At 41.9% G+C, this 22,881-nt stretch overlaps 1 protein-coding gene across 5 annotated transcripts in view; it reads right to left on the bottom strand.

Moving 5' to 3' along the window:
* The window catches only part of fzd4 (frizzled class receptor 4), a 32,749-nt gene that overhangs the window by 3,645 nt on the left and 6,223 nt on the right, over positions 1 to 22,881 (bottom strand). The window contains exons 2-4 of one of the 5 annotated variants that reach the window (XM_048532212.2): positions 6,895 to 6,950; positions 3,325 to 3,367; positions 25 to 225 (exon numbers count right to left, since the gene is read on the bottom strand). In XM_048532212.2, coding sequence (XP_048388169.1) covers positions 25 to 225; positions 3,325 to 3,357 — 234 coding nt within the window. In that variant the 5' untranslated portion in view covers positions 3,358 to 3,367; positions 6,895 to 6,950. The other 4 variants (XM_059646562.1, XM_048532213.2, XM_048532211.2 and 1 more) reach the window with 4 other exon arrangements.

Genomic DNA, 22,881 nt, shown 5'->3' with positions numbered 1-22,881 from the left:
AAACTGTAGTCCAATGTTACAAACCTGCAGTTGACTGGAACAGCCATATTGAATCAAAGGTGTAAAAGTTTGTAACTGTAATTCGGCGTCTGTTTGTAACTCGTGACCCACTGGATTCGGCATTTTGGTCACATTGTAGCCCAGTCTCTGGCACATTGGGATTTTTATTGGATCACATCTCCGTTCGTCTTCGTCCCCATATCCTCTAACAGCGCCGAACTTGTGCTGCAAGAAAGTTAAGCAGAGCGCCAAGAAATCCAGTGTCGAAAACCAATTCATCTCCTTCAGTGGTCAAGATTTCCTAATTTCTGCTGTTGGAAAGCTAGAAAAGCGGAACTGTTAACGTTTACAACGAACAGCAATCAGCTTGCCACAGTTCAGTCGTTTTGATTTAATTTAATACTTAATCTTGTTTAACGCCATTTCTTGTCGGACAATCGATACAAATGGCGTGAAATCATCTGTTAGCTGCAAACCCCACATCAATGGATTGCTGTTCAAAGCATCTGTCTTGCAGCCCCAAAAGATGATACATCTTCGTCCCAACTACCCTGCTGGAGGTGAAAGAAAGCACCTTCTCAGCTTAAAGGTTTCGAGAGAGCCGCTGCTCCTGACATCTGCAATCTCCACACATTGCGGTGTTCCCAAAGCAACCGCCAGTGGAAGTCGAGCAGGGAGGCGGCGCTGCCGAGCTCTCTGGGCTGAACTGAACATCGCTGCAAGCGTCCAGGCCCAATCCGGAGACCGCGTAGTGACCTGGATCCCGCCCCATTTCTCTGGGAGACTGCCTCCCTCCTAGCTTTTCAGTTTATTCCGTGTTCTTTCAGTTCTCCAGATCACCAGTGACAGTCTCGTGTTGCGGTGTAGAAATAACTTACATATTCGATTTGTGTGCCCCTCGAGATAAGCATAATCACATTCAAATCTCAATGAGCATACGCAAAGCAGTCACAAATATTAGCCAGAGATAGCAAGAACTGCAGACGCTGGAATCAAAGATAACAATGCGGGGAGCTGGAGGAACACGGCAGGCCCGGCAGCATCAGAGGAGCAGGAAAGTTGACGTTTCGGACCCTTCTTCAGAAATGGGGAGAGCGTAGGGAGAACTGTTCTACAGTTCTGAAGAAGGGTCCCAATCCGAAACGACCACTTTCCTACTCCTCTGAAGCTGCCTGACCTGCTGCGTTGCTCCAGCTCCGCTCTGTTTTATGTTGTTCACTGGTGTTCCGTTTTAATTTTAATCTTAGGCTCTAATTATAGGGGCAGAAACAAAAGCACGGAAGTTATTTTGAACTAAAACAAAAACAAGAGTACTGGAGAAACTCAACGAATGTGACAGCATCAGTGCAGTAAAAGCAAAGTTCACGTTTCCAATGGTCACTGGACTCGAAACTATTTTTCTCTCTTCACAGCCATTGCCAGACCTGCTGAGTTTCTCTAGCATTACTGTTTTTGTTTCCGATCTCCAGCATCTGCAGTTCTTTATCTGAATAAATTGTACAGAATACTTGTTTGATCTCAGTTGGAATATTGAATCTAGTTTTGAATGCAACACTTGAGGAAGGATGTGAAGGCATCAGAGAGGTGCAGAAAAGATTCACAAGACTGGGCCCAGGATGAAGAACTTCAGTTACAGAGTCAGATTGGAAAAGTTGGGACTCTTTTCCTTGGAGAAGGGAAGATGGAGAGGAGTCTGTAGAGGTATTCAAAATCATGAAGGGTGTGGACAAAGTAGATAAAAACTGCTGTCACTCATGAAAGAATCAAGATTGAGAATTAAGATCAATGGGAAAGGAGCAATGGAGGCACAAGAAGCTCTTTCACACAGGGAGTGGTTATGATCTGGAATGCACTGTCTGAGTGTATGATGGAGGTAGATACAATTGAGGCACTCAAGACAGATTTGTATTATTATGTGAAAAGGATGAGTGTGCAGGGATTTTGGAGAAATGTCACTAGGGTGAATTATTCATTTTGGGGAGTGGTGGCAGAGCAGGTATGATGGATATTTTAAAAATTGACTTGTTTCGACACATTAGTCACACCTTTGAGGGGGTGGGACCTGAAATCAGACCTCCTGATCCGGAGGGAGGGATATTGCCCCATAGGACCTTCCACAACAGACCATAGGTTGTTCATCTGTGCTGTGACAATCTGGTGATTGTATTTGCTTGTGCCACAGCATGATGGGGGAAGCACTTCTTGCACATATACAAATCCTTATAGTGGCAGGTGTCACAGTGTTGCATCTATTGTCCATTCCAGCCTGAAATGTGTGCCTGAAAACTAGTTAAAGAAAACTAATACAGGATAAGAACATAAAATACTAATGAGAAAGTCGCAACAGTGCCAGCAATAATAGCTGGTCCATTGATGGCAAAACCAGATACCTTCCAATTAATGTGTCAGCTATAACAACTCATAATGGAATTAATCAAATCTGCCAAAGAACTATGCTCAAACTACATTGTTCAAAAATTTATTGCTCAGTTAACCGAGTACAATTTATTACCCTACTGATTTAAAAAAAAACATTACCAATGTGGAACTCAAGCCTTGACATGGGATTAAGGATCCCAATACAGTAAAAAGCATCATCGGAGCTCGTTGGGCTGTGAAGGAAGCTGGTCCACAAAGCTTGGAAGGCTCTATAAACCATTGCCCAAAACTTTTTGAAGTTTGTCTTCTGCCAATATGAGCAAGGAACCTTTACAGTTTGTGGTGTTCCAGGCATTTACTGCCATTATATAAACTTATATATTTTATAAATTCATATTTATATCCACAATATTGCCATTGTATGTAGTGGTGGAATACATGTTTGAGGTAATGGATGGAATGCTATGGAGTGCAGACTGTTTTGTCCTGCATGGCCTCAAATTTCTTGAGTATTTTTGGAGCTGCATTCATCTAGGCATGTATTCTATCTGAGTGCTGGCTTTTCCTTGTAGATGGTGGAAAGACATTGGAAATTTAGGAGGTGAGTCACACACTGCAGAATACCCAGCCTCTGATTTACTTTTGTAGCCAGAACAATCATGTAGATCTGTTTAAATTACTATTGTAGTGAACGGGAACAATCAGGATTTTAATAGTGGAGATTTGTTCTCACCTTGCTACTGAATCTTAAGCAGAAGTGATTAAATGTTCTCTTGTGACAAAAGGTCTTTACTTAATATTGCTTGCCACTTACCAGTTGAAATTGGATTGGAGTTATGATTGATCTTAGACACTGCTTAGTCATCAAGAAACATCCCTACATCCAGTTACAAGTGGGTAAGTTCATTAATAAAGCAGGTGAAGATGGTTGGGCTGAGAACGTACCTTTGTAGACCTCTTGTATCCTGGAATTGACATGAATGTCCTCCTGCAACCACAACCGTGTGCTTTATGTTAGGTATGATTGCATCCTTGATTACCATCTACAGTCATGCAACAGTGATTCTTCCAAGTGGCAAGCAAATTTGTGAAATGATGTGAAGACTAAGCAGCATTGCTCACTGACTGAAGGAGAATATTAAACTATATTTGGCAGATTTTTTTTGTCCATGATTGATTTGATGACATGTCAGTTCAAGTGATCCAAGAGTCAACACTGAATTTTCCTAGGCCACCTCTTCCTGACTCTTCTACCACTACCAGTGCACTGTTCTGCCACAAGACTTACCTAGGGTGGTGATGGAGGATTCTGGGACATTTGCTGAGAGGTATGAATCCATGAGTATAACTGTGCCAGGTTGTTGTTTGCCTCAACTGAGAGACAGCTCTGCCAATCTAAACACCAGTGCCTAGAAGTATGCAGGAAAAAGTTTGCAGTGTTGCCCTGACTGAGGCCAAGACCACCATGGGTTGGTTCATTAGGTTTTATTTAACTTTCTTTTGTAGTATATTGATAAACTGACTTATATAAACGATTTAAATGTGAATATAGAAGATATGGTTGGTAAGTTTGTAGACGACACCAAAACAGGTGGTGTTAGTGGACAGTGAAGAAGATTATCTCAGAGAAAACAGGACCTTGATCACATGGCCAGTGGGCCACAAGTGGCAGTTTAATTTAGATACCTCTTACACACACACACACACACACCCTGGTTTGGAATGATTAGCCTTTTGGTAAGACAAACCAGGACCGTACTTAAAGCAGTGAATTGTACCCTGGGGAGTGTTGCTGAGCAAAGAGACCCAGAAGTGCAGGTGCATTATTCCTTGAAAGTGGAATCTTTAAAATTAGACAGGGGCATGAAGAGGCAGTTGGCACATTGCCTTCATTTAGTCAGAACATTGAGTATAGGGGTGGGATGTCATGTTCTAATGGAAGGAAGCTGTAAAACCTGAGAGGTTGCCGAAAGGATTTGCAAGGATGTTGCCAGGTCTGGAGGGTTTGAGCTGTAGGCAGAGGCTGGATAGGCTGGGCCATTTTCCCTGGAGCATCAGAGGCTGAAGATACACCTTATGGAGGTTTATAAAATCATGAGGGGCAGTTGTTGAGAAATCTACCAGCAGTTTGGGAGAGTCCAAAACTTGAGGGCATAGGTTTTATGTGAGAAGAGAAAAATTTAAAAAGTAGCTGAGGGGCAACATTTTCTCACAGAGGATGATACGTGCATGGAATGAGCTGCTAGAGGAAGTGAGAGAGATGGGTATAACTACAACATTTGAAAGGCATCTGGATAGGTATATGAATAGGAAGGGTTTAAAGGAATGTGGATAAAATGCTGGAAAACAGGATTAGGTCAGATTGGAATGTCTAATTGCTGGAGACAAGTAGGACCGAAGGGCCTGTTTCCATGCTGTATGAATCTATTGCTACTTTTTTGGGCTATTTCTGAATGCATTTGAATCAACTACTTTGCTGATGGTCTGAAGTCATATATAGGCCAGATCAGGTAGGATAAATTTTTATACATTTCTATACATTTTTGAACAACTATCCCTGTAACATAAACTATGTCTTGCAAAGTTCCTTGGGATTGAACCTTCTCCAATTTTGTCAGTTACAAGCCTGAGATTCCCAAATATTTTAGTGGGATTCACTGAGGACAGCCCTAAAGATTTTCCACTGTGCCCCTAAGATGTCCTGCCTTGAATGAGTTTAAGTTGGGCAGTTGCCTGAGAAGTCTGCTGCCAGGCATGCAAATTACTTCCTCCACCCCTTACACACACAGACACAGCAAGAACTGCTAGAAGTGTGGAGCTGGAGGATCCTTCTTCAGAGTCAGAAATTCTGAAAATGGGTGGGTCCTGCCCTGAAACGTCAACTTTCCTGCTCCTCTGATGCTGCCGGGCCTGCTGTGTTCCTCCAGTTCTACACTGTGTTATCTCACACACCAGCAGAGCTGGTTTTGAGTGATGCTTGGCAGGTTGATTTAGGAGAGAATGCTGCTGCTGGACCATATTTCTTACCAATTGATTTGGAGGATTTTCTGAAGCATTGTTGGAGGTGGTTCTCTAGTGTCTGCTGTAGGGTGTCCATGTCTCCATCGCAAATAGAATTCAGCAATCACTGTTGTCTGGTGAACCCTGACCCTGGTCCTCAAATCCTCAATTAGCTGGCTCAACGTTAAACTAGCACATTGGAGGCAAAGCAGTATTTCATCATCTATGTTTTCCTTCATACGGAGGAGGCTCCCAAGATATGAAAAATGATCCACATTTTCTAAGATCTTTCTTAACTGAGGTCAGGAGGTGTTTTGCTATGGGAGCTGGATTGTAGGGGACCTTAATGTTCCATGTGTCTTGTGATATGTCTGTACAGTGGTCACTATGGACAATCTAATAATACAGCTGGTCAATGGTTATTACTTTGCAGAAGTTGTAAAAAAAATTAAAAAGGAAAAACAGATGATAAGTCAGCTCTATCATAAAAAAAGTCATCCCTCAGGCAAAATAATAAAAAATGATACTAGTTTAATAGTCTTTTTATTGTGCAAATTTGGTGTACACATTACATGGAACTTTTGCTGTCATCTATAATCAGTCTTAGGAGGTTAATTTTCAAAGTTGTTTCAATGCACTATGGCAGAGTCTAATTCACAGCTCTAATTCCAAACCAAAAAAGAAGCGCCATAGTGGAAACAAAACTAGAAACAGGCTGGAAAAATAATTGCAAGTACAAAACAAATCTATCAAGTCTATTTTTGGCTTGATAATGATTTTGCTTTTAACTGGGACAACTATTTATGGCTGTAAACCACGTCTATCAGGACACTAATGTCATGGTTCGAGCTACAATGAACTTGGTGGTAAAAGTGTTGAAATAACTCAAATTTGAAACATAATTAAAAACTCATATATGTTTCATGAATTTTTAAAAGTTCTCCAACATTATTTTAAACACACCACCACCAACTCGCCCCACTATTTTAAGTAGGTAGACACATAGATTACAAAGACAAAGGCATGTGTCATGTATTTAATAATGCAGTTATATCGCGTAGAGTTAAATCAGCTGACCTTTGGCAACTTTTTGTGTGTGTGGAAAGTTCTTTTAGGGCTCAAGTATTTCTGAGGCATTTGTTATCAAAACACAAACATTGCAAGGCAGAGCCCGTTGCATTCCAGTCTGGTGAATGTCTGCCCTCTGCGAATGTAATTCCAGGCTTCGGTCTATCCTTCACAATTACTGACACTAATTGCATACAAACACAGGAATAGTTGGATGTCTGCACATTAACTAGTCGTTTATTCGTCTGCACTCATCGCCGTGGGGGGGGGGGGGGGGGGGGGGGTCAGATTCTGAAAACCTTTTACACATTCTTAACAACTTGCTAAACAGATGCAAATTAAATTGTTCTGTCATACTATCTGATCTCCAAAATTTAAGATATTACAATAAACTACCAGTTTAATAAACATACAGAAAAGTTACAGTGAACTTTTGGGTGTACTTGCCAGAAGATGAAAGCTTTTCCAGATAGTTTCTGCTGAGCCTTAGTTCACATTGGATTCTGCTTCAATAAAAAAAACTTTATTAGGAGTACGACCGAATGAAATTTCGAAACAGTTATAGTGATAATTTTACAAAACAGTATTGAATAAATTAATACAGTTGGAAAGGATCCTTTGATGAATATTGTTGGAGCAGTGTAAAGTCCTGAGTGGATTGTCTCAGTCTTAAACTGGATTTTCTATTGTTCCTAATCAACATTACCAACACACACCAAGAACTGTAACAAAAATTGGCTGCAATTACACATATTCCTATGTGGGCTTATGATTGAATACAAACAAATAATTTGAGACATTCTGAAGAAAGGTCCCAACCGAAATGTCAACTTTCCTGCTTCTCTGATGCTGCCTGGCCTACTCTGTTCTCCAGCTCCATACTGTGCTCTCCAAATAAGGCAATTGGGCAGACTGGTGGAAATTGAAATTCAGCGCTAAAAAGTGCTGTATGCTGCATGCTGGGGGGAATTGGTAATCTATGTACTGTGTGACTGATGTTGCAGTAGCTATGGACGATCTCGAGTGCAGGGGGAATTGCCATTAACACCCTTATCATGGTGAAGTAGGAATCGGCAGATTAAAAAATACCAATCTGCATTTTTAGATCAGTTTGGAGTTCTCTTACAGAACTATATCTAATGTATACAAGGCACAAATTAGTCTGCTCCCATTTTCTAACCCAGATCTGGTGCCATGTGAACCTGCAGAGGTCAACCAAATTGACCCTGAGGTCTCAATTAAATGTTTAGGTTGCCAAGGGCTGTCAAGCTAAGACAGGTAGTTAATTTCTATTTATCAGAGGCCAATACTTCCCATGCCTATTGGTAACTTTAGAGGGATGTGGGCCAGATGCTGGCAAAAGGAACTAGATCAGTTTAGGATAACTGATAGGTTGGATTTGTCTGAAGCAATCTCCCTCCAAAGTGACTGCACTTCGTGCACTCACATCTAACCTTGAATTTGTTATTAAGCCTGCCGATAAGGGTGGTGCTGTTGCAGTCCAGCGTACTGACGTCTACATTGCAGAGGCTGAGTGCCAGTTTTCATATACCTCATCCTATCCTCCCTTTGACCATGACTCCAGCAATGACACGTTAGGCCATTATCCTGCGGCAATGGATCTCATTTCATCTGGTGATCTCTCCCTCTCTGCTTCCAAGCCGATAGCCCCCAGCCCCACGCACTGTTTGCTCCTACCTCCTCCTAAAAATCCACAAACAGGGCTGTCCTGGCAGACCCATTGTAACAGCCTGCTCCTGCCCCACAGGACTCATCTCTTCCTATCTTGACTCAGACTTCTCTCCCTGGTCCAATCGCTGCCCACATACATCCATGATTCCTCTGACGCCTTATGCCGGTTTCAAAACTTCCAGTTAGCCGGTTCCAGCTGCCTCCTCTTTACTATGGATGTGCAATCCCTTGACCTTCCCTACCAGGAGGGTCTTAGGGCTCTCCACTTCTTCCTGGAGTAGAGACCATCCCCACCCACCACCACCCTTATCCACTTGGCTGTGCTCGTCCTCACCCTCAAAACTTCTCTTTTAACTCCTCTAATTTTCTTCAGGCAAGATGGGCGGCCATGGGTACCTGCATGGGCCCTAGTTAAGCCAGTCGCTTCATGGGGTACACGGAACATTCCTTGTTACTATTCCAGCCCCCAATCACAACTCTTTCTCTGATACATTGAGGATATCATCGGTGCTGCTTCCATCTCTTGCCTGGAATTGGAAAACTTCATCAATTTTGCGTCCAATTTCACCCTGCCCTCACTTTCACCTGGTCTATCTCTGGCTCCTCCCTTCCCTTCCTCGACATTTCTGTTTCCATTTCTGGGGATAGACCGGCCACTAATATCCACTACAAACCCAATGACTCCCACAGCTACCTGGACTATACATCCTCAAACCCTACTTCATGTAAAGACTCTATCCCATTCTCTCAGTTCCTCCATCTCCATCGCATATATTCAGATGAGACCAACTTCGACAAGGGAACCTCTGAAATGTCCACCTTCTTCCTCACCTGAGAATTCTCCAGCTCTGTGGTCGACAAGGCCCTCAACTGGGTCTGACCCATCTCCCACACTTACGCCCTCACCCCTTCTCTTCCGTCCCGCAACACCAACAGGGTCCCACTTGTCCTTACTTATCATCCCACCAGCAACCACATCCAGAAGATCATCAGGTGCCATTTCCGCCACCTCCAGCAGGATGCCGCCACCACCAGACACATATTCCACTCCCCTCTCTTGTCCGCCTTCCACAGGGACAGTTCCCTCTGGGGCACCCTGGTCCACAATTCCTTCATCCCCAACACCACCCCGTAGCCCTACGGCACCTTCCCCTGTAACTGGCGAAGGTGCAACACTTTTCCATCCCCTGTAACCAAAGGCCCAACACTCCTCCCAGGTGAAGCAATACTTCCCACAATCTAGTCTACTGCATTCATTACTCACAATGTGGTCTTCACTACACTGGGGAAACAAAGCGTAGATTAGGTGACCACTTCACAGAATATCTACGTTCTGCTCGCAAAAAAGACCCTGAACTACCCGGTGCCTACCACTTTAATGCCCCACCCTGCTCCCTGACCAATATGTCTGTCTCTGGCTTGCTACAGTGTTATAGTGAAGCTCAACGCAAGCTGGTGGGACAATGCCTCATTTTCCACTTGGAGAACCTATAGCCCTCCGGGCTCAATAGAGTTCAATAATTTTAGGGTCTAAACTCTCCCATGTCCCAGCCCCGCCCCATAAACCAGGCCTTTTTACCATATAGCCAGCCATTACACACTACCTGTTATTAGTCACTAATAGTCTCCATTAACAACGATTCACCCTCCCAGCCTCATCGTTATCAACTCTGTCTGTCCAACTCCTCTCTCTTTAGGCTGTATCCTAGAAGTACTCCCTACCTCATCCCCATCCCCATCCCCATTTTTCTGCATATAAACTTATGTTTTCCCAGCCACCGTCAGTTCTGAGAAAGGGTCACCAGACTAGAAACATTAACACAGTTTTTTCCTTCACAGATGCTGCCAGACCTGCTCAGCTTTTCCAACAACTTTGTTTTTGTCCCTGAAATTGGATGAAGGATCTGCTTCTGCGCTGTAATCAACTTGACTCTATATGAAGAACTTGAGTATTACTGAAAAAAAAGATACATATAAATAAGGCTGTTGATAAGCACAATCCGAAATATTGCAAGTGTAGGAATCCTATTGCACACATTGACCAGTGAAGATAAGCTAGCGGGAGAGAGTGACAGATAACCTGTTGGCTGATCTCTCCACAACATCAAAGAAAGGAAACTCATTTGACAGCTCCATTTCAAATGTAATTTTGAACACAGGATGGAGCCTACTAAAACATGCCAGAAACTACATAACAGAGAGTTTTCTGCCTGGTTCCCAGAGTCCAGTTTTGCTTGTGCTTCTTGATGCCACACTCAGTCAAATGCAACCTTGATTTCAAGGGTTGTCACTCTCACCTCACCTCACCTCTGGAATTCAGCTCTTTTGTCCATGTTTGAACCAAAGCTGTAATGTTGAACCCAAACTGGGTGTCACTGGTGAACTACACTACAAACTACAAACTGCTGAAAAAACTATTAACTATTACTTCCTGTTTTCTATCAGGCAGTCAACTTTGTATTCGTGTTATCACTGTTCTTTTAAACCATTTTTTCTAACTTTCCTTAAAATGTCTGTTGTACCAACTGCCTTCTGGAAATATGTGTATATCACATCAAAAAGTATTACGCTCATCAATCCCTTTTGTTACCTCTTCAACAATTTCTAGCAAGTCAGTTAAACATGATTTTCCCTTTGGAAACCTTTCTAATCAACTCAACATTTTCCATGAGACAACTGATTCTATCCCCAACAATTGTTTGCAAAATGTCTCCCCACTACCAAAGCTAAGCTAACTGATCTGTAATCGTCGGAATTAGCCTTACAACTTCTTTGAATAAGGCCGTAATGTTGGCAATTTTCCAGTCCAAGGAAGACTGAAACATATGGCTACTGCCTCCACAAATTCTACCCTCAATTCCCTCAAAATCCATGGATGCATCTGGTACCTTGTAAATATAAGGGACAACAGTATATCAAAGACTTCTTCCTTATTAATTTTGGTTGCTTCTACGGATAGCATTTCCTCCTTTGTCACCACGGCCTGGGTAACATCCTCCCATTTAGTAAAGGCAGATGCAAAGTATTCATTTTATGCCTTAGCCACGTACCTGCCTCTGCCCCTTTTTGGACTCTGGCTCTAAACTTTCTTTAACTGATCTCTTTCTATTTATGTGCCTATAGAAGACTTCAGGATTTTCCTTTATTGTTCACTGCTAGTCTTTTCTCATTGATCCTCTTCATTTTTCTTATTTGTTTTTTCACACCCCAGCCCAAAAACCTTCGGCATTCCTGTTGATTCCCAATTGTATTTTCTGCCTTACACCTGTCGTAAGCACACCTTTTCTTTCTAATGTTAATTTTTGTCTCCTTTGTAATCTAGGGTATCCTAGATTGTTTGTCCTACCTTTTGCATTAGAGGGAATATATCTTGACTGTACCAAAATCACCTGTTCCTTGAAGGGGACTCAAAATTCAGTTACTGGTCTTTCTACCAACTTCCTATTCCAATCAATCCTACCAGCTCAGTTCTAGTCCCAGTGATGCCAGCGTTCTTCACAAAGTGATTTTTCTTTCTCGAGATTGTTGCCTGTTATTTGCAATGTGAACCTTACGATACAATGATCACTTTCTTCTAAATGATCTCCACTAACACGTGTCAGAGATAATGGGAACTGCAGATGCTGGAGATTCCAAGATTATAAAATGTGAGGCTAGATGAACACAGCAGGCCAAGCAGCATCTCAGGAGCACAAAAGCTGACGTTTCGGGCCTAGACCCTTCTCTAGGCCCGAAACGTCAGCTTTTGTGCTCCTGAGATGCTGCTTGGCCTGCTGTGTTCATCCAGCCTCACATTTTATTATCCACTAACACGTGATTCACTTGGCTTATCTCATTTCCAAGGACCAGGTCCAAACATACTTCCCTCCTTGTTGGACTGGACACAGATAGCTGTGGGAAGCTCTCCACAACACAGTTAAGGAACACTTGCCTCTTGCTGCCCCTTACATTACCAGTATCCTGGTTCAAATTTGGGGAACTGAAAGTCCCAGTTATAACTGCTGTATAGTCCTTTTGTTTCTCTTGAATCTCCCTGCAGATTTGTTCTTCTACGTGCTTTCCCTTAGTTGGTGGTCTGTACACTAGACAAAGCCATGTAATTGCACTCTCTTTATTCCATAGCTCTAGCCAAATCAACTCCGTCCTTGAACCCTCTGGAGATATCCTTATTCTCTAGCACGGCAATATACTCCTTAACCAATGCTGTTACCCCTCTTCCTTTCCTTAAATGGGCAACCGCTTACTGTGAGATTAAGTCCTCTGGTCTAAGATTCTCCCAAAAGGAGAAACAACCTTTTCACACATACCCTGTCAATTCTCCTAAGAATCTTGTACGTTTCAGTAAGGTTGCCTCACATTCTTCTGAATTCCAATGGTTACAGGCTTAACTACTTGACCTCTTCTCTTAAGATGGCCCCTCCATTAGCAGTATCAGCCTAGTGAACCTTCTCTGGACTGCAACAAATGCTAGTTTAGCCTTCTTCAGAGAAGGGGCTCAAAACTGTTCACAGTGTTCTATCTGTAGTCTGATTGGTGCTTGGAGACCTTTAGCAAAATCTCCCAACATTTACACTACAATTCCTTTAAAATAAAAGTGAACATTCAATTTGCCTTCCCTATTACCTGCTGAACTTAGATGTGAGCTTTTTGAGATTAATTTTTGAGCACTCCCAAAATTCCTGTGTTTTGTAGCTTTCTACAATCTCTCTCCATTTAAGTAATATTTAGATCCTCTATTCTTCCTGCCAAAGTGCATAACCCCACATTTTCCCACAGCATATACCAAATTTTTGCCCATTTGCTTAACCTATCTAAACCCCTTGGCAGAGTTTTAGTGTAATCTTCATCACTTGCCTTCCCAACTATTTTTGTGTCATTTGTAAACTTGACTATGGTACATTCACTTTCCTCATCCAGATCATTAATATATAGTCTCAACAATTATGGCCCCAGCACTGAAGCCTGTAACACTCAACTAGGAATAGATTTGAAGTTGGTTGGCTTGCCGAGCTGCTTCTTTGTTTTGCAGGCGTTGCATTACCATGCTGGGTAATATCCTCAGTGCAGCCTCCAATGAAGTGTCGGTGTGTTTTCCCCACTGAGAAAACACACCAATGCTACATTGGAGGCTGCACCAAGGATGTTACCCAGCACGGTAACGAAACATCTGTGACACAAGAAACCAGCTCGGCGAGCCAGCCAACCTTAACACCCACAACCCGAGCTACAAATCTACTCCAAAACCTTAGGAACAGATTGTCATCCTGAAAATGTCTCCTTATCCCAACTCTCCATCTTCTATTAGTTAGCCAATCCTCTAATCCATGCTAATACACTACTTCCAACAGTATGGGCTCTTAATAAGTGGTATAATATGTGGTGCTTGATCAAATATCTTATGAAAGTCCAAACATATTACTTCACCTTTATCTATCCTACTTGTTAACTCCTCAAAGATTCCAACAGCTTTGTCAAGTATGATTCCCCTCTTATGTTGATTCAGCCTGATCATATATATTTCTGAATGCTCTGTTTTTAAATAATTTATAATAGGCAAACATTTTCTCAATAACACACGTTACGCTAATGGCCTATTGTCACTTGTTTTTGTCTCCTTCTTTTGAAATAAGGTATTGCACTGGGAGTTTTCCAATCTTCTGGGACTTCTACAGAATCTATGGATTCCTGTAGGATTATTACTAGTCCACCCCTATCTCTGTACCTAGTCCCTTTAACATCCTAGGATGCAGCCCATCACATCCAGGCTATCTGTCTTTAGCCCAGTTAGTTTCACTAGCACCTTTTCTCACATGATAATTAGTATGCACATTTCCTCTTCTCCTTTTTTCCCTTGACAATTTAGTAATTTTGGAATAAATTAATGTCTTCTACTGTGAAGATTGGTGCAAAGTATTTATGCAACTTCTCTGCCATTTCCTGGTTTCCCATTATGTCTCCCTAGCTGCATTCTCTAAGGGACCAATGTTCACTTTGGCTTCTCTCTTCCTTTTTATACATTACTTGATATTATTATTGTAAGTTTACCCTCAAAGTTTATCTTTGTGGCCATACAAAATGAACACTGACTTGCTAATCTGGCAATATACACCAATGGTCCGAGGTAAGTGTGGAACAGTTCTCGATCAAGTGTGCAATGGAAAAATTTCAGAGCCTTTACAGTCACGAGTGCCAGGTTATAGAGTGTATGTAAAAGTATATGAAGTTGTAGCAACTTGAATTCCATGGCTGGCTGGTTAGCTTAGTTGACTGGATTGCAGGTATAGATCAAATTAGTGTCAATATTATAGGGTTCAATTCCTGTTTCTTCAGGAGTAGATTTGAGATTGGTTTCCTTGACCTACCTGTGATGGAGTTTATTTTGCCATAGCTTGGACCCACCTGCAGGCTGAGGTCTCAAGAAGAATGATTCTGTGATAATGCCTTAGGGTCTTTTACAACTACAAGACACTAGATGATAACAAGTTGATGTTACTGTTGTCCTCAACATCTTGGGAACCTTTGACATGATCAACAACATAATCCTCCTTCAATTTCTCTTCTCGATCTTTCCACTTTTCCTTAATTGATAGTAACCATAGCATCCTCTGATATGTTCTATTTTTCTGTTGTCACAGTATAATCATTGCAATTTTTCAAAGACCTATCATTTAGACCCTCTCTGTCTTATTTATGCATTGCTCTGCAATGTGCTTGTTGGGTTGCCAAACTGCTTTACACCAATTGTTTATAAGTAGGTTTGAAACCATGAATACCTCAACTGAAAATGTTTAAAAAATCTCAAAAGGCAAAAAGGATGTTTTAACATTATTCAAAAAATGTTTTGCTCACCTAATGTGGAAACATTAGTGCTGCATACACATTGGTTTGGTGTTAAGTGGAGAGATTGGGCTGCCTACTTGATAGTCAGTGGCAGGTCAAACTATTTTTCTGACTGCCCCTCATTAGAATAGAATTGGTGAGTTTGCAGTGCTGAGTAAGTTCTTTTAGGTAGCTAATTGATTGCAATGGGCTGGGAAATCTGGCAGTAACTCATTTGAGCTGAACCAGAACTAGGTGTTTAAAGCAAGGAGGGTGCTTGAAAATCAGAATGTGAGAGAGCCTGGAGAAAGCAGAAACTTATGTCTAAGACTAACAGATAAAGAATGGCATCTAGAACAGTAAGGCCAATTTTTGGCCAGGCTGGGGAAATGATCAGTGGCAAATGGATATTTAGTTGTGAAACTCGCCACTGGCAAAGACATAAATCAAAAGAGACTGAGTCACCAGAGTATATAGTGGTGACACATGAGAAATTTACATGGACAAAGTTCATTGTGACCACCCACTTTGGAAACTGTGCTGATGCTTGAACCCACGTACTCCTGGTCATTACAAAATTTAAAGATTTGATCAAATTACCAAAAAGCCCAATCTTCCCACCTAATGAACTCAGGTTAACAGAAAACACTGACTGGGTATCTGCACTTAACAAGAAACTACTATTTGTGGCAAAGATATGAATTATAGCCACAGAAAACAAAACGTATAGCTCTATGAGATGAAACACTTAGTCCACTTCTTAAACCCATACATATAGTACAGACAGACACATACTAGTAAAAATGGTGGAGAGAAAGATTATAGGGGAAGTACAGTTCAACAGCAGCAGTCCATGGGATTAGACGAGTATCCTTTCGCTTCCCAAATTCTTCTGATTTCCCAAGCTTCTTATGCTTCCTGAGTTGTTTCATCTCTTTACTGCAGACACAGAGCAATTGGCACACAAATTGTTCAGTTGCACCTGTATTGTTCACCGTACTGTTCACCCTGTCCAGGAGCCAGAGATGTTTTGTCATGATTTTGAATTCTGGCCTGCACAACAGGTCCTGGTGCACAAACTAATCAGCAATCTGTCTCTGAACAAAGCTTATTGGGCATACACCCGCAGTGCTGTGGCATATTATACATCATTCTTCCACTGTTTGAACAAAGCGATCATGTGAATACAACTCACAATGAGTTAACTTGTTTGAAAGTGTAGCAACTCCTTCTGCAGTCATTGATTTAAAGCAGTCCTTTTCCCATTTTGGCCCACAATTCAATGGAATGGAACAAAAATACAACAATGTGTCTTTTACACTATTTTTTTTCATAAATTTGGACACATGAACCTATACAGGGAAAAAGCCAGCAGAAGAAAGGTGACAAGATGTAGTCAAGTAATGTATGGGGAAGTGTTTGCTGTATGTTTGCTTCCACTTCAAAATAGGATAAATATCTCTCTCATCAGAAATATTTTATTCATTTCTGATGCAAAACATAATCAATCCATAAAATGCAAAATTGTGCATTCCCTAATTCAGTAATATAAATCTTTTAAAGTTTATTTTGTGATGCCTTGCATAGTTTTCTCCTTCATTTCATTTGCACATTTCTCATCATCTTTTCTGTAGTTCACTGAGCAGCACTTTTACTGTTACTCTCTAATTAATTTTCAAGTTCTCCATGTTTGTATCGCTTTCAATTTGAATCACTTGCCATTTATATATGCATTCTTCCTTTCCTCTGCATTTACTTTCTCTCCCCTTTCCACTTTTTCAGTTCTAACTCCATTTCACTTCATGTCCTGTATTTCGTTCTATTTGTCCACATTCTGATATTCCATTTTATTTATTGTTCCGCTATTTAATTTCACTAATTAGCCTTGATTTCCTGTTTCTGTATGCCTTTATATCTACTAGTATCGGTGTTTTAAATTTTCTGTTTTAATTTAATTTTATTTATTCATTAAATGTCGGCTCTGCTGGCAGGTCCAACATTTGTTGCCAGCCTGGTAACACTGGTAGATTTCCTTCCTTAAAACAAAAATAGAAATCACTGGAGAAACTTAGCATATCTAGCAGCATCTGTGGAGACAGAAACAGGGCTAAATTTCAAATCTAATGGCTGTCCCAATTGTGGTGTGTATACATTTAAAAATAAATTCTTTTTTTTAGGTTGTGGATGAAAATAGGAAACAGACCATTTTAAATCAAAGACTGTGGAAGGAGTTGTTGCACTTTTCAAAACAATTTGCTGGAACTCACGTGAATTCTGTTTCCACTGCTGTATAGTTCAATAAGTAGGGGAAGATGTCTGATACAGCAAAGCACCACGGGTGTGTGCAAAGCAAGATTTAACCAGAGGTAGATTGCTGATTGATTTCTGAAATCGGGATCAATTAAAGACGCCAGGAATCATCAGCATGTCAACAACCCTCGGAATTGCTCCGAGACAGGTTGAGTAGAAAGTGTGTAAACAATACAGGTGCAGAACCAGTAACTGGGAGATAACTATTGCAGGATCACGGAAGCGTTATGGTGCAGAGAAAGCCTTTGACTCAGCATGCCTGCACCATCTTAGTCATTACTCAGAGCCAATCTCCTGCATCTTCCCCATACCCTTGCAACTTACTTTTATCCAAATAATCATAATATGCCCTTTTGAATATCTAAGTTCTCTCCCAGTGATTGCTGTAAGCTGATGCCACCAACCTGAGACTGAAATACTGAACAACTAATATGTCAGATTACAAGGTTTAGGGCTGGATGAACGCAGCAGGTCAAGCAGCATCTTAGGAGCACAAAAGCTGACATTTCAGGCTTAGACTCTTTATCAGAAAAGGGGGATGGGGAGAGGATTCTGAAATAAATAGGGAGAGAGGGGGAGGCGGACTGAAGATGGATAGAGGAGAAGATGGGTGGGGAGGTAGGGAGGGGATAGGTCAGTCTGGGGAGGATGGACAGGTCAAGGGGGCGGGATGAGGTTAGTAGGTAGGAAATGGAGGTGCGGCTTGAGGTGGGAGGAGGGGATAGGTGAGAGGAAGAACAGGTTAGGCAGGCAGGGACGAGCTGGGCTGGTTTTGGGATTCAGTGGGGGGAGGGGAGATTTTGAAGCTGGTGAAATCCTCATTGATACCATTGGGCTGCAGGGTTCCCAAATGGAATTTGAGTTGCTGTTCCTGCAACCTATGGGTGGCATCATTATGGCACTGCAGGAGGTCCAGGATGGACATGTCATCTAAGGAATGGGAGGGGGAGTTGAAATGGTTCGCAACTGGGAGGTGCAGTTGTTTACTGCGAACTGAGCGTAGGTGTTCTGCAAAGCGGTCCCCAAACCTCCACTTGGTTTTCCCTAATGTAGAGGAAGCCACACCATGTACAGCGGATGCAGTACACCACATTGGCGGATGTGCAGGTGAACATCTGCTTAATGTGGAAAGTCATCTTGGGGCCTGGGATGGGGGTGAGGGAGGTGGTGTGGGGGCAGGTGTAGCACTTCCTGCAGTTGCAGGGGAAAGTGCCGTGTGTGGTGGGGTTGGAGGGGAGTGTGGAGCGGACAAGGGAATCGCGGAGAGAGTGGTCTCTCCGGAAGGCAGACAAGGGTGGAGTTGGAAAATTGTCTTTAGTGGTGGGGTCGGATTGTAGATGGTGGAAGTGTCGGAGGATGATGTGTTGTATCTGGAGGTTGGTGGGCTGGTATGTGCTCTGAAAGAAGTTGGTAAGTCGAAGAGGCTCAAAGATCAGAAGGAGTTGGAAAGTAGACCACAAATCCTGTGGTCTGGTGCTACTGAACTGCATTTACCTAGCATTTTATCCCCACACAGAATATCTATGCTTGTTCATTTGCCTGTACGTATGTGTAGAAGGAGGTTAGAATTTCAGCAACTAATATGATAAGAAGACAATTCAGTCTTATTTGCCTATGGTTAGAATTGATTTATTTGTTAAAAAAATGATAGCTTCTTGTTAATTGCAGATGCTGAGTTAACCTGAGTTCATTAGTTAGGAAAATTGGGTCTTTGAGTAAATCTTTAAATTTCGTGAAGGTCTCAGGAGTAATGAGGTCTGGTTCACCATTGTTTCATAAGTGGTTTGTGGCATTCCCTAAAGGCGAATAGTGAACAGATGGACTTGTACAATATTTGATGATGGCTTTACGGTCACTGTTACTGGTGACTAACTTTCAAATTCAGATTGTATTAACCGAATTTCAGTTCTACTGGATAAGATAGTGGGACTTGAACACATGTCCATTGAGTTTAACCCCAGGTTTACTTGTCAAACTACATTGCCACTATGTCACTATCTTCCCCAAAAATGCTGATGATTCTGTTTAATTCCACTTGACATCTCAACGTTCTCTATCTATGCATTCTGCAATGCATGTGCTTCTCCAAAATGTCTCAGTCTTTCTAATACACTACTTCACTGTTGACATGTATCAATGCCTGTTGTTTCCCTCAATTCTCTATCCCTTTATTTTACAATATATTTTCCCTTTACAATATCCCTTCTCAATATAATTGTTCTATACCTTTCTGACATTTGCACTGTCAGCTGGAACCGAGAAATTCAAGCATGATATTTTATTTGGCAAAGGAAAATAGTTGGTGCTGATGATACTGCATCTGTTGCTTATCTTTAGTTGCTGTGACATAACATTGATAGCCTTCTCCATGAAGTGCTGCTGATGTAAAGTGAGGAGATCAGCATTTTGACATCAACAATGAAATAAGATATCAAGGTGGAAAGTATGTGAAATATAAGCCAAAATGAAGGAAGTATTCAGCAGGTAGTGCAGCATCTGTTAACAGAAACAGCATTGTTATAGAACATAGAACAGTACAGCACAGAACAGGCCCTTCAGCCCACAATGTTGTGTCGACCATTGATCCTCATGTATGCACCCTCAAATTTCTGTGACCATATGCATGTCCAGCAGTCTCTTAAATGACCCCAATGACCTTGCTTCCACAACTGCTGCTGGCAACGCATTCCATGCTCTCATGCTATCTATTCTATGTTGTTGGAATTTTTATGGCAAAGGTTTGTGCTCTATATCCTGTCTTTTCCTTTGTACAGATTTTAAAGTGAGTGAGAAAGAACCTATTATAAGGGACTAGTCTGGCAACATCACACAGCAATGTCAGAGTGGGACTGCTGTGTGTAGTAGATCTGACACATTTGCAGAGGAAGGGAATGAGCTCCTTAGATGTAAGGTGAAACATATTTTTGTGACAGAGCGGAGCAGTGCATTCCAACATTAGGGTTGGGACCCCAAGTGAAATCACAAGCTCTGAGGCAGCTATGGCATAGCAACTAAGTAAAAGTGATTGTGCTCCCATCCTAACAAGCTCCTATTCTCATAGTCCCTACCTGACTTCTACAATTCTCACTGACAAGAGTTGGAACAAGACCCAATGTAGATATAGAACAAGAAAAAGACAACCTGTGGGATTACCTGAGTTGCTCTTATAGAGAGCTAGTATAGAGATAACCGCTGAATGCACTCCTTCCATGCTGTATCTGTACTATGAATTTAAGAGAGATACTTTTATAGGTAGTGACAAAAAGATAAAGAAAACACCAACAATTTTTTTTAGCTCCTACACGGGCATTAGTGCATAGATCAGCATTTATTGCCCATCTGTAATTACAGAGGGTTGATAAGAGTCGACCATATTGCTGCGTATCTGAACTCCCGTGTAGGCCAGACCAGGTAAGGATGGCAGTTTCCTTCCCTCCAGGGCATTAGTGAACCAGACGGATTTTTCCTGACAATCAGCAATGGATTTATCATCATCATTAGACTTAATTCCAAGTTTTTTTTAAGTTGAATTAAAATTCCACTATCTGCCACGGCAGGATTTGAATCCGGATCCCGAGAACATTATCTGGGCCTCTGAATCAATAGTTCAGTGATAATACCGTAAGGCCATTGCCTCTCCTATATTTTTACAATATGAAACTTAAACTCTTACACTGCAACCGCAATCCTATTAATCTAGGGTCATTACTGCCTGAATTTTTGGATGTGAAAATATTGTTAGGCTTGTAAAGACCTCAGCCTCACTTAGATGTAGAGTCTAAAACAGTCCCAAAATACGCAGTAGGAAGGAAATAAGAAACTGAAAAATGCAGTGATCGGATATGAAAGTTCATATGCTGTCAACTCACTTTTCCTTTCAAAAAGCATGCTTTATTCATAAAGTTTGTCATTACACAAAATGCAATACAGTTTAATTTAGTCAAATGCAGTACATCACACTCTGAGGCGCCTAACTACAATTACAATAATAGTAAGTCATATTTACCATATACAATATACATCCCCAAGTGAATACAGCTAAGGTATTATACACAGTTTCTAGCACTTTACCATGGCAGAACAATATTAGACTGTAGTTTATTGTCAATTAGTCTTGGGTCAGCTGTCCCAAGCTTTTATGCATCCCGCAGTATATGTTTGCAGTTCTAAACTTTGGGATGTGCCATTCAACAACACTCAAACATTGGGCAGTGAAATAACTCCACAAAGGCCAATATTCCGTCACCAAGTCACCCTTTGTTCACGCACGCATAGTACATGGCACAGAACCAGTTCCGAGAGTGAGCAGAATCCCTGACACTCCTGTTCATATCTGTCAGCCAGGACCCCCTGATTGGCCCATCAGGGAAATTATATTCTATGGATCCATCTGACTGACCTTGTTCCAGTCACTGCAGCCCTCCTTGTCTAAGACCTGGTACGTAGATCTGTACTTTTTCCTGTAGCTTCTCCCAGGTCATTTTCGCATCAGGTCGAATTCCTCTGACTGTGCCTCAAATACTGACAGCACGTACCGGACTGTAGCCTGCCTTTTGTGCCCTGACCGTCTCAGCCAAAACTCATCTTCTTCAGGCAGTAATGGCATCAAGGCTGTAACATTTGCCCCATCCATCTTGTCCTCGGAGGTTTCTTTTGCACTAGACAGAGGGCGAGAATCCATAAGTTCTGATAGCCTTGTTGGATGTTCTGAGGGGCCAGGTATGTTTTTGTCCTGCCCTGTTTTCAAGGTTTCAACTTTCATGAGGTCCACCTGTTTGTTCAGTATAGCCTCTCTACCCGAACTTTGTATATCATAGGACGTGACCTCACATCAACCATGCCTCTTACTCATGCAAGGCCATGCCCGTGGTTTCGAGATGAAACTTCATCTGCTGAAATAAACTACCTCTCACATTTAGAGGAATTTTCTGTCCGGCACTGAGTTCCTGATGCCATTTCACTCTCCTCCCCCAGGTCCAGTAAGATCAGATTTATCCTAGTGCTAAGTTTCCTCCCCATTAACAACACTGCTGGAGCTGTCTCTGTATTTGCGGGAGGGGTGGTCCTGTAATCAAACAGGAATCAGGCCAGTTTGGTATTGAATGAAGCTGTAGGCTGTTTTGTTAAGAGGTAATGGGAACTCCAGATGCTGGAGAATCCAAGATAACAAAGTGTGGTGTGCTCCTAAGATACTGCTTGGACTGTTTTGTTAAGCCTGCTTTCAAAGTTTAGGCTGCTCTTTCCACCAGACCATTGGACGATGGATGGTTTGGAGCTATCTGAACATGCTGAATGCCATTCGACTTTTAGGAAATATTTAAATTCCCAGCTCGTAAATGATGGTCTGTTGTCTGTGTCCAGCACTCTGAGCGCCCATGTATTGCAAAACATACTGACAACTTTTCAATTGCATCCCTGTAATTGATGAATGAACTCTATGCATGACCTCACTTTGAATGGGGTCCTCAAAGACAAAAAATCCAAACCCCATGAAAGGACCAGCATAGTTGACATGTAACCAAGTCCGGGGTTTATCCAGCCATATCCGCCTTTATGATGAAGCTATTGGTAGTAATTTATGTGCTGGCTGGCATTGCCCCACCAATGCAGCTA

This window comes from Stegostoma tigrinum, chromosome 6, assembly GCF_030684315.1.
Source record: "Stegostoma tigrinum isolate sSteTig4 chromosome 6, sSteTig4.hap1, whole genome shotgun sequence".
NCBI lineage: Eukaryota > Metazoa > Chordata > Chondrichthyes > Orectolobiformes > Stegostomatidae > Stegostoma > Stegostoma tigrinum.
Note: the sequence above shows the minus strand (reverse complement) of the source record. Positions and strands in the feature narration are given on the sequence as shown.